This window comes from Nilaparvata lugens, chromosome 4, assembly GCF_014356525.2.
Source record: "Nilaparvata lugens isolate BPH chromosome 4, ASM1435652v1, whole genome shotgun sequence".
Lineage (NCBI taxonomy): Eukaryota > Metazoa > Arthropoda > Insecta > Hemiptera > Delphacidae > Nilaparvata > Nilaparvata lugens.
The window spans coordinates 10,884,794-10,896,393 of record NC_052507.1 but is presented as its reverse complement, the minus strand read 5'-3'; the positions used below and the strand labels follow the sequence as shown (position 1 = coordinate 10,896,393).

Here is an 11,600-nt window from a genome sequence, read left to right as displayed (position 1 = left end):
TCACCAAGTTTTTTTGTTCAGCTAGATCTTTAGTAAACCATGATTTATCTCTTGGATAAGAATGAGAGCTACTTGTACCTCTTGGGTTTTTTCTTTTGGTTTTTGGAAAAACTGAACCATCTTGTTCTGACCAAATTTCTGTAGACACAGTAGCATCATATGGGCAGAAAATATCTGTAGATCTTTGCAGCGGTAGGCATAAACCGTTATTATAAATAGAAGGACGGCTATTTGCAGTCTTCCCACTCGGTCGGAGCCCGACCGACATAAAGTCCCTTTATGCAACTGCGGCCGACGACCGAGAAAGGATAACATTAATGCTTCTGAAAGTGATCACATATTGGCTGGCTGCAATTGTGGGAACACTCCTTTAAGAGCCAATGGTATTTTTCCTCAATCGTTGGCCGCATAATATTCTATTATGTTTTATGTAGTTAATTTGAGCTAATTCAACAAGAAGGAACCGGTGTTTCTTGCTGTGCTTGTCTGCAGTCACACTTGAACCAGTTATCGAGGAACTAGACTTTGCCACATTAAATTCGAGCAATTTTTAATGTGTATAGTAAAAACGAGACAGTAGTAAGATTTTTTATTGTTTTATGAAATTAATCCTATTATAAATACTGTTTAATCATGTTTGATACAATAAATTAGAGATATAAATCCAAACCACATTTTGATCATTTGTTTTAAAATTTAATTAAGCTTGGCCAGCTGTTTTCAGCTATAGCTGATTCGCGATTCCCGCCATAACCTTAAAATTATTGTAAAATCAATTTTTGCAATTTTGCGTCGTGTTGTGTTTTTGTGTAAAAGTAAAAAATTTGGTTTCAAGTTTTAACAAAGAAATAAATAGCTATTATAAAAATTTGAACAAAGGTATTTATGCTGTTACTCTCTAAAAAACAATAAAATTGCTCACGTCAATTCCTATGTTTCAGAATGTGAATTTAAAATAGATAATTGCTTATTCCACAATTCGGTACTGTACTTTTTTATTATGATTGATAATTTCCATTTTGATCTTTTAATATTTTAGATTTATTCCTTGATCTATCATACCTTAGATAATGTGAATATAGACCAAATATTCATTACCTATTTACATTATTTGCCTGCAGAGTCTAGTGTAGTGTAGTCTACAAATGAGATCACCATAATTTCAGTTAAATTATTCAATTAGTTTCTAGAAAGAAATCAATTAAGATGGATTTTTAAATATCAGTACACCTGTCCAATTCAGAAAATGTATGTAAAAACTTAGAAAGCTAAGTTTTTATGTTCTAGGGACCCAGCCTTTTCCGTATTGGGCATATACCTTCCTGCAAGTAGGCCTAATCAACTTGTCTTCCTGGAAAGCGCAAACTTCCATACTCTTCCAGTGACTTTTGGTGCTCCTCAGGAATCGGTGCTGGGGCCAACACTACACTTTTTTTCTTTCTAGACCTGTTATATGACCTTGACAGCCACGGTTCCTCGTTTGAGGATAAAGAGCTTGAGCGGTTTCTGGCTAATCGATTCCAGCTGAATGATGACAAGACCCAAAGGATCATCCGCAGCTTGTCACAAGATCTGCGTGATCCTCTGGATTTATTAAAGTTTTGTCTTGAACTGCAAACCCAGCTGGAGCAGTCATATACAGCAGGTAACCAGCAACTCTCCAGCATTTACTTTCTGCTACTCAAGATGAGGGATCTGATGACTGAGAGGTATCTTGTGTTGATTCAATTCAACTCTCCATCAATCCAAGACCATCTTGTGCTGGATAATTTCGTGATTAAAAACACTCAAGTCCACACTAATTACATATTATACTTAATCGAGATGGCATGCCAAATAGGTGGATAAAACTTCTGATCTCCTCATCACCCAATGAGTAGAGGGGAGGCTAAGCAGTTTATCTCGCAGTACTTCCTGAATGGTTCTCTTCCAATTCACGAATACTCTGGGGAAGTCTATCTGATATCTTTAGTGATGTATCACGCTCTCTTCCATTGCCACATCACCTTTCATTGTCCCTGTGGTATCACTCATCAGGGGCTGCTGATATCCTGAAGTTGCAAAAGAGGGCTCTGAGAGTTATAAAAGGCAGCGAGCATCTTCAATTTAATTCAATTTTTCTTCCGTCTGTGACCAGTGTATATACCGGATAGACATTGTCATTTAATAAAACCACCAAATTTAAAATACTTCAAATATTTAATTTTAAATAATTTCAAATATACTAGATGGCCGATCAAAAAGACTGACAAAGCTTACAATCTCCTCCTCATTCTCTCTGAGCACTTCTCATCCAGCTCCCGTACCTGAAGTGGAAGTCTATTGTAGATTTTTAATGCATGCATTGGGTAGCAAGTGTGCAACTTAGCCAATCTAGAGTAGGGAAGGTCAATGTTGTCTCGCCCTCCAGTTGAGTAGTTGTGAATCTGGCCTCTTGCTAGGAGTTTGTGAAGTTGGCCTTTCAGAAGCACAAGGGAACTCAGCACATAATGACTGAAGACAGTAAGAAGTAAGTATTCCCAGCTTACTGAACAGCGGGCGACAATACTCCAAGTAAGGTCATGATTTTATTATACGAACCACTTTATTTTCTAGAAGAATACTCAGACATCCACTTGCATGACCCCAAAGTGCAATCCCGTAGTTGATGTGGCTATGAAACTGACCATGGTAATGCAGTAACCAGGAAATTCTTTGGAAAATGACTTATTAATTTCCGTAACAGATATGGTACTTCGGAGAGTCGGTTACATATCAAATCGTTGTGTTGGTCCCATGTCAGTGATGAGTCTACCATGAATGCAAGGAGCTTAACTTCATGCCTTACTACCAAAAGGAGGCACCCAATGCCTCAGGGTGCACAAAACATTCTGTGTCTTCTCTCCATTCATACACATCAGTCTGCTGTAAATCATATGCTCGCCTCCTCCAATACAGACAACTGTGGATCTTTATCCTGTGCAATGAGAGTTGTGTCGTCAGCAAACAGCAGGGCTTTTCCATCCATAAAGGTCATTTATGTAAATGAGGAACAGCAGAGGGCCAAGAATTGATCCCTGTGGCACTCCATACTTGACCTATAGCTCCTGTGATTTGGCACCGTTTACTGTCACAACCTGCCTACGCCGCAAAAAGTATTCCTCCATTGTTATCATGGCTACTCCATATATCATGAGCTTCCCCAGCAAAATCTCATCAGATACGCAGTGAATCTTGCCCATTGCAAGCCCATTTATGCTCGCCTTGGTGTACTGACGGTCATGCCATTACATCCACCTATGTTTGGTGTATGTCAAGAGGATACTGTGTATTCTGGCTGCCCGTAGTGACACAATAACAGGCACCGTGTGCTGTTGGATGTCCCCAGGAGACGGCGCCATCAACTATGACGTCATCGATCTCACAAATGTGGGTAATTGATAAAGCAGAATGTATTGAAGGTACAGGGAATATAATTTCCAATTTAATTAGAACAATATAAAAACTTGTTTTTATATTGTTAATTTCCAATTTGTATTTTTAAATCTATTATTTCAATAATTTCAAAAAAAGGGTACTCTAATTATATTTCATAAATATTATACAGCCTTATTAGAACCTATTGAATGAATAACAAAAAAATGTAATGCTGTTTGTACAAAATTCATGGTCTTGGTTGTATCAGTTTTTTATGTTATTGTCATCACAAATTTTGTTTCAGTTTTTGTTTGCTTCAAAGATGAGGGGTGCGTTCATTGTATTTGAAGGAGGAGACAGATGCGGAAAGACTACCCAGTGCAAGAGAATTGTCGAGTATTTAAAAAGTACTGGAATATCTTGCGAATACATGAACTTTCCTGGTAAGCTTTCTACTTGAATAACCAACCGCTTTAGAAACCAGTTAATGTAATTTAATGAAGAATACTAGCACTCAAATGAAAGCTGCTCTGTTAAAAATCTAAGGTCCTTTGCACACTGGGCCACCATAGAAGCGCTTCCATGGAAGCGGCCACCATCAAAATTTGATAGCATTGCACACTACAGCCACCACTTGACTCATTACTCCAGTTCACTAGTTAACTCATGATCAGTTGAAGAATGGACGTGGAAGAAGCACTCTACCAACATCATAAAATATAATTGTCCTATGATTCATAAAGTTACTACCAATATGAATATTGGAAAAGTTTTTATTCAAAGTTACCAACGTTCCCAAAATGGGACATGCTTGATTATTAACTAATAAACACAAAGATGCCAACATCCCTAAAATGGGACAAGCAGAAATATCACCTTTAAACTCAAATTTGAAAAATGTATGATATGGATATTTTATGTTAAAAGACTGATGTTTTTTCGTTTGATTACACACGAAAATAGTGAAAAATGGTTATAATGAATAATGCTCGAGAAAAATGGTTATATAACTTGCCAAATAAATTTTGTTCATTTTACATAAGGCTATATTTTTCAATTTTATATTGGTCAGAGATTTACCAGCTCTCTCCAAGAATTTTTCTTTACATCCTAATCCGCATATAATTTTGAAGACATGTCCCATATAGCTGATCTGCTTTCAACTTCAAGAATGAACCTTTCTGTATCAAATTATCACGACGACTTCAACAGACAATTGTACTGAACTTGGTTTGAATTGAAACTGAACTTGAGATGATTTTGTGGTGGCTGGTAGCTGGTGGCTCTAGTGTGCAATGACAGATAATACTCAATGGTATGACGTGGTGGCGCGACAGTCTGGTGGCGACACAAAATCGGCGGCTCGAGCCACCACATTCCTGGAAGCTCGGCTGGTGGCTGGTGGCTCTAGTGTGCAGTGACAGATAAGAGACAATGCTACCACGTGGTGGCGCTTCCATGGTGGCCCAGTGTGCAAAGGGCCTAAGAGTTAGCACTGTACGTTTGAACCAATTTACATAGTTTCTCAAAACACTAATGAAACCTGCTTAAACAGGGATGTTAATTATTGTTCAGATACAAACTCGAGTACTTTGAGTGCTCCATATAAATGCTACAATTCCTGTTGTATCCACTCAATACTGTGCTCTGTATTATGTGCACTGTATTGTTATGTTTTGTGACAAGTTTATATATTGTGAATGTCATTGGAATGTAATTTGGTCGTTCAGGATGTTTTCAGTGACTATTCTATCTATTCCTCTTTCAAGGAGGGCAACAGCATTTTAATATGTAGGGAAGTCATAATTTTAGATAGCTAATGCCAATCTAAACGTCTGTAAAACCTATTTATTTATTTACCTACCTACTTAATTACCTACTTATTTACCTAATGATCGATTTAAAATCAATATTGAGATATTGATGATTGGCGTTTACCCCTAAACAAAGACAAAATCAGCTATGATTGTTTTTTGTTTCCATTTTCGCAGACAGAAGTTTGATAACTGGAAAAGCGATAAATGATTACCTGCTCAAGAAAACAGAACTACCGGACAAGGCAGTACACATGCTGTTTTCCGCAAATAGATGGGAGCTGGAGTAAGTGTCATTTTTTCACAATTTAAAAATATATTTTGATACTTTATGGACCGGTTTCTAGGACACATCCATTGCATCATTAGATTTATATGTTTAATGGTTCATTAGATTTAGGTGTCCTAGAAACCTGAAGCATCTAAATTTAAAAATCTACTTTGTGAAAATAATTGAGGACTGGAAATTTTGTGAAGTGAGTATCTACGAGACTTAACTTATTTCAGACTATGTGTAACCTTATCTAAATTTTGAAGAGAAATAGCACAAGGTTACCGTATTTTTTCTCTCCCTATCATTTTGATGATGTACTTATTGTATGAATCAATAATAATAATAAACCGGGCCGAAGATAACGTTTGTTACGAATCATAGCACCGCAGCGGATCTTTGATTCGTTAAAAATTTATCTCAAGTCTTCAAAATCTAAAATAAAAATACTAATACTTAATTAAATCCTCCAATAGAATTAAGGATTAAGAGGAGGTGATGTTGTAGTAAAATTATAAAAATTTGGGTTACAGTGTAGGTGATATTAGAAAATGTGGTAAATTGATATTGTGGTACATCAAGTCATTTAAAAACGACAATACCTTAAATTAAATAAAACGACTTGGGATCTGTCACAACTTCTTATTAAATAATTGATATATTAGTTTCGGTAGCTACTAACTAACATACTACTTGGGAACACAATAAGCTTCGGTTGACGTGTGGGGTTCTTTGAATCTTTGGATCCTTGAATCCTCCGTCCCTTCAAAAACAATAAACAATTCGGTAGCTACACAATTCTATCAATATTGACAGATAGGATATAGATAGAGATAGTTTCTGGTGTAACAAACGGACATAGTTTTTATAATTCTTATTATGTCTATATAATTAAATCATCTCGGTGACACACACTTCTTTTAAAGTGAAATTATAATGAATTATATCAGTCAAATAAATGAGACAATTTCAAGTCCTTTAATGCAAGTTCATTCATTCATTCATTCATTCATTCATTCATTGTATAAAAACACTATAATCATAATACAATTATGACATTGGAGGAAAAACTAGGCTGAGCCTGTACTATTTCTCTCCAAAAATTTTGATAAAATGTTAATGTTGTCCAAAAGTTAAGGTTATGTAATCACACACTGCTTTGTCACTAGATTTTGAAGTTACTCTTTCTATTTATCTGAAGATAATCAATTTCAATTTTATAAACTCAGTATTCTAAGGCTTATTTTTGTTTCAGGCCGAAAATAAGAAACCTAATCTACAATGGTACCAGTCTCATTGTTGACAGGTACTCATTCTCCGGTGTAGCTTTCTCGGCTGCTAAAAAGGTAAACAGTTGATAAATCAAAACAGATAATTAAATGAATTATTAATTAGTTACTCAATTAATGAATTAGTTACTTGAGCTTAGGCCCCAACTATTCGGGTGGAGTAGATGCGAAGGAATTGTTTCGGCAACAGGATTTTGACAATTTTGTCAACAGGATTCATAGTCTCTAATGGTGAACACTATGAACAAAAAGAACGGAGTTCCGCTTTTATAGTTTTTCCTACGAGGCTATGCTTTCTGTAACGAGAAAAAAGCGCAACAGAAACGCGACTGAAATTCCGTCGCGTCTATTCCATTCGTATAGTTGGGGCTTTATAGTAATTTTTAAATACTTTCCAAGGGCCGTTTGCACAGTCAAATCTTAAACTAAATTTAATCAGCTGGTGGCTTAAACTCAAAATGTAACACATTATCACAAACGAGACTTGATACGGATTTAATCCAGGTTAAAATGAAATTTAGTTTAAAATGTCACTGGGCAAACGGCCCTTAGTAGTTTACTGTTACTGGATGCCCTTATTGAAGTATTGAGAGAATCATTTTAGGTGAATTTGTCAAATACATTTTCAAAGGGCTTGTAATATTATTTCATGACTTCATGGTAAAGTTTAATAAATCTATCAAGTTTTCATTAGCTGCATCATAAAAATGTTACTTATGTACATTTATTTTAAACATTACAATAAGTTGTGTATTTGTTCATCGGAAAGTAGCAACGGACATGTGAAACATTACGTTAGTGGCCAGCCTAAGGTTGAAACCTGTTTCAGATAAACCATCACAATAAAAAATCATGAGAAAAGTTATTTCAAGTAATTTGGTAATTTGATTAACCTCGTAAATCAGAATAATTACTTATTCTGAAAAATAAGCAACCTAAAAACACCTCGTTCAATCAATATAATATGCATTTTTAAAAAGTTTTTTCATTTCCTGAAAAGTTCACTTTTGCTGGATTACGAGGCTTCACTTCTAAGCCATCGCGAGATGTTGAAAGGGCATGGTTGTTGATGTTGAAAGGTCAGATCGTGGAACATTGTAGTTGAAATATTTATAACAATAATTCATATAATAATGATCATCCATGATTCACTTTTTGATTCAAGATACACAATTATTCATTAATATAATATGAAGAGCATGTTTGTTGATGTTGAAAGGGCATGGACTTGGAATGGTGTAAACTGCCCGAGGTGGGTCTGCCGAAACCCGATCTGGTGTGTCTGTTCAAATCGCGAGTCGATTTGGCGAGTCAGCGTAACGGGTGGGGGGAGGAACGCTACGAGGTCACAGACTTCCAGGAGAGGGTCAGCGACAACTTCCAACTACTCCACGATTCCTCCTATTGGCAGGTAACTTGACGCTTCTTTTATAGATCCTATAGTAAAAGTGGCACCTGTTTAACATTGTTTTGCTATCCTTGTCTGTCATTAAGGCCAGTCCAGGCGCTCAAGTTTACGGTCAGTCTTCCACTCAAGCAAAAGACGGATCGTTCGGTACAAGCAAAAGAAGGATGTAAAATTGCGTCCGCACGCATCCATCTTTTGTCGGTCCGTTTTCCTATTTTTGCACTCACAAGCTCAGTTATCCCATATATACGGTTGATAAGTAATAATTATATCGTATTTTTTGCTGATTCAACTGGATAATGCTATATTTCTTTTCTAATCATGTTATTTTAAGTATTAACAACATAATGACAGATAATAATATTACTGCTATTACGGCTTTGTTTACATGCCATATCTTGAGACAGTGATTGTAAACGGATTGAAATTTTGTAGATAGTATTATTAATATCAATAATATAGTAGGCTACATCTTATTATTTTATTTATTTATATTTTTTACAAAGAAACACTGATTGGGAGAGAAAAACTAAGGATACTCCTTGTACTATTTCTCTCCCAAATTTAGATAACATTTTAAAAGTCCAAAATAGGGTTATGATTTCACTTCACTAAAATTTAGTCCATTTTCACTCAAAAACAACGAAAACTAAGATTTTTAAATTTTGACGGTTGAAAACAGAATAAAAAACAAAAATATCACACTCAAATCACCATTAATTGGAAAATTTTTGAGTAATTTTACAAAATTTAGAGCCAGAAAAAACACAACATCATGGTAGTATAATCAAGATTATGAAGATATTATTATCATGATAGTACATCATAATATCAACATCAAATTCTGGGAGTATCATGAGAGTCAAGAAATAAAAAAGGGTCAAGTGACGTTATATCCAATCGAGTAAAAACTTGCTTATTTTCAAGTATTCGCTAAGCATTTTATTGATTTGAGGGCGCTGAATCCCATTCTGAAATCATATAATTTCTCTATCTCCATTTTTACGCGATTTAGGTTTTGGTGGAAGGCAAAAGACGGACGGTCGGCTGGAAAACGTTTCCCGGCCGATACATTTTAAGCTTGATGACTTAAGTTTGATGACCCATCCGTTTTACCGTCCACACGCAATGACTTCCATGTTCCGACTATTGCTTGAGCAAAAGACTGATGGTAAACTTGAGCGTCTGCACCGGCCTTTAGACAAAGCACACAGCTCCATCACAACTTATTATTAAGTCATAAATCTGCACCTGATTTACACTGGTCTGATAACATTGTCTGTATTAATGTTCATGAAATAATTAGTCATCTTACGATTATTACTGTAATATTATACTGAGATCCTCGCTATAAAATAGCAGTGGAGAAAGTACAGCGTTGCCGATTCTCTGCCTTGCCACTGCCTTCTGTAGATGACAGCTGATACAGGTATATCTGATATGATATTAAGTGTTCATTCTTGTTTAAAATGATCAATTTTATGTTATTCGCCAAGAAAATTAATTTTTTAATGATAGAATAATAAATTTTTGTAATTGAGATTAAATTTTGTTAATTATATTTCTACATTGTAAAAAACCGATTTGGAAACGTTGCAGAGCTAGATAAGGATAGCGCTATCTGCTTTGTCGAATGATAGACAAGGATAGCAATACCAATGTTGATCAAATACTGCCATTATAACGTGGACCTTACTCTATAGTGAGGTCCACGTTATAATGGTAGTGGAGAAAGATAGGAGAAAAACGATGCCGATCCTCTGTCTTGTCAATGCCTTCTATAGACGGTAGCTGATACAGGTTTATTGATGTAATATTAACTGTCCATTCTCGTTTAGAAAGTATATTTTTCAATAATTTCATAATGAATTTTCATAATAAAGATGGAATATTTTTCAATTAATCATTAATTCTACATTGTTGGAAGACGATCTGGCAACAGAACAAATCGAGAAAGAGATAGCGCTATCCGCTTTGTTGAATGATAGACAAGGACCGCAATAACATTGCTAATCAAACACTGCCATTATAACGTGAACCTCACTAAAGTCACGTATTTGTGATTATTGTGTAGTATTTCATTTATTTGTAGTATTTGAATCATTAGTTTTTGTGTAGTTTTTGAATCGATTCAGTTTTGTCATTATTAATATTCTATTTATTGACTTTTCAAGGAGATCGATGCAGTTGGAAGCATAGAAGAAGTGACTGAATCTTTGAAGCCGCTAATACTGCAAACCCTGGAAAAAGCCAAAACCCAAGAATTGAAGAATCTCTGGTGAATTTCAAAATGCAGCATTACCATTGGTGCAGATAAACTATCAACAATCTTCTAAAGTGCAATTATTGACAATTTTACTAACATTAGTTTAAGAAAACCTTTCGACTAGAATAGTATCCTTTTTTCTATTGCTTATTGATTATATATTTGAGGCTAGTAAATATCCATTTTGTAAGAATGTTGAATAATTGAACTCAGCCAATTAAATTGGTAAAAATTGAGTTTCTATTTAATATTAAAGTATATTATTATTTAAATATTTTTAATTTTAATTATTCGTTAAGACTTGGAATATTACTACTTTTTGCAGAAGCTTGTAACTTTTTCAATTCATTTTCAATGTCGTAACTTAGAATGTTTTTCTATAGTCTCACAATATTTGAAATGGATTGTTTTCAATTGAATAGTGTCAATTTCAATTGAAAAATCAGTCTACGAATGAATTGGAACTCTATTTTTTACCTTTTATTTGAAGAACTTGCAAAAAACTAACCACTATTATTATTCAAGAATGAGATATAATGAAAACTATTATGGTACAGTATTATTAATAATAGTGGGTTCAATAGGGTTTTAAACTGTTCTATTGTTGACATTTTTATAATATGTTGGTGTAACGTTGGGAAAGAATCATTAAACTTATTATATTCAAATCATTTTCAGTCATTTTTCTGAAAAACAAATAATCACCCACAGTGAAGTCAACGTTATAATTACAGTGGTGAAATATAGGAAAGCAACGTTGCCGATCTTCTGTCTTTTCAATACCTTCTATGAAGGGTAACTGATACCGGTTTATTGATGTAATGTTAACTGTTCATTCTCGTTTAAATTAATCAATTATGTTTTATCAAGCAAGAAATTATATTTTTCAATGATTAAATATAAATTATCATAATTGAGATCAAATATTTTGTTAATTAATTATATTTCTACATTGTTAAAAAACAATTTGGCAACAGAGCAAAGCGAGAAAGAGAAAGCTCTATCCGCTTTGTTGAATGATGGACAAGGATAGCAATACAATTTCTAATCAAACACTGCCATTATAACGTAGACCTCACTATAGTTTTAATTTTTAATTACTTATAGTGAAGTTCACTTTATAATAGAATAATTTGATTACCGTAACATTGGTGTT

At 34.5% G+C, this 11,600-nt stretch overlaps 1 protein-coding gene across 2 annotated transcripts; it reads left to right on the top strand.

Moving 5' to 3' along the window:
- The first annotated feature begins 744 nt into the window (after positions 1–744).
- Positions 745–11,113, top strand: LOC111044679 (thymidylate kinase). Of its 2 annotated transcripts, none has more exons than XM_022329891.2 (6): positions 745–879; positions 3,701–3,839; positions 5,388–5,496; positions 6,737–6,827; positions 7,990–8,181; positions 10,353–11,113. In XM_022329891.2, the coding sequence occupies exons 2-6, from the start codon at positions 3,719–3,721 to the stop codon at positions 10,458–10,460; spliced, it is 621 nt and encodes a 206-aa protein (XP_022185583.2). In that variant the 5' UTR covers positions 745–879; positions 3,701–3,718; the 3' UTR covers positions 10,461–11,113. The 2 variants fall into 2 exon arrangements, with proteins under 2 accessions (XP_022185583.2, XP_039282567.1); XM_039426633.1 differs by lacking the exon at positions 745–879 and adding an exon at positions 938–1,072.
- The last annotated feature ends 487 nt before the right edge of the window (positions 11,114–11,600 follow it).

Excerpts from the sequence above, each read along its gene's own strand:
- LOC111044679 (XM_022329891.2), top strand. The coding sequence starts at position 3,719 with ATGAGGGGTGCGTTCATTGTATTTGAAGGAGGAGACAGATGCGGAAAG. Across the intron at positions 3,840-5,387 it reads CGAATACATGAACTTTCCTG|ACAGAAGTTTGATAACTGGA; the intron begins GTAAGCTTTCTA and ends CCATTTTCGCAG. Across the intron at positions 6,828-7,989 it reads CTTTCTCGGCTGCTAAAAAG|GGCATGGACTTGGAATGGTG; the intron begins GTAAACAGTTGA and ends TGATGTTGAAAG.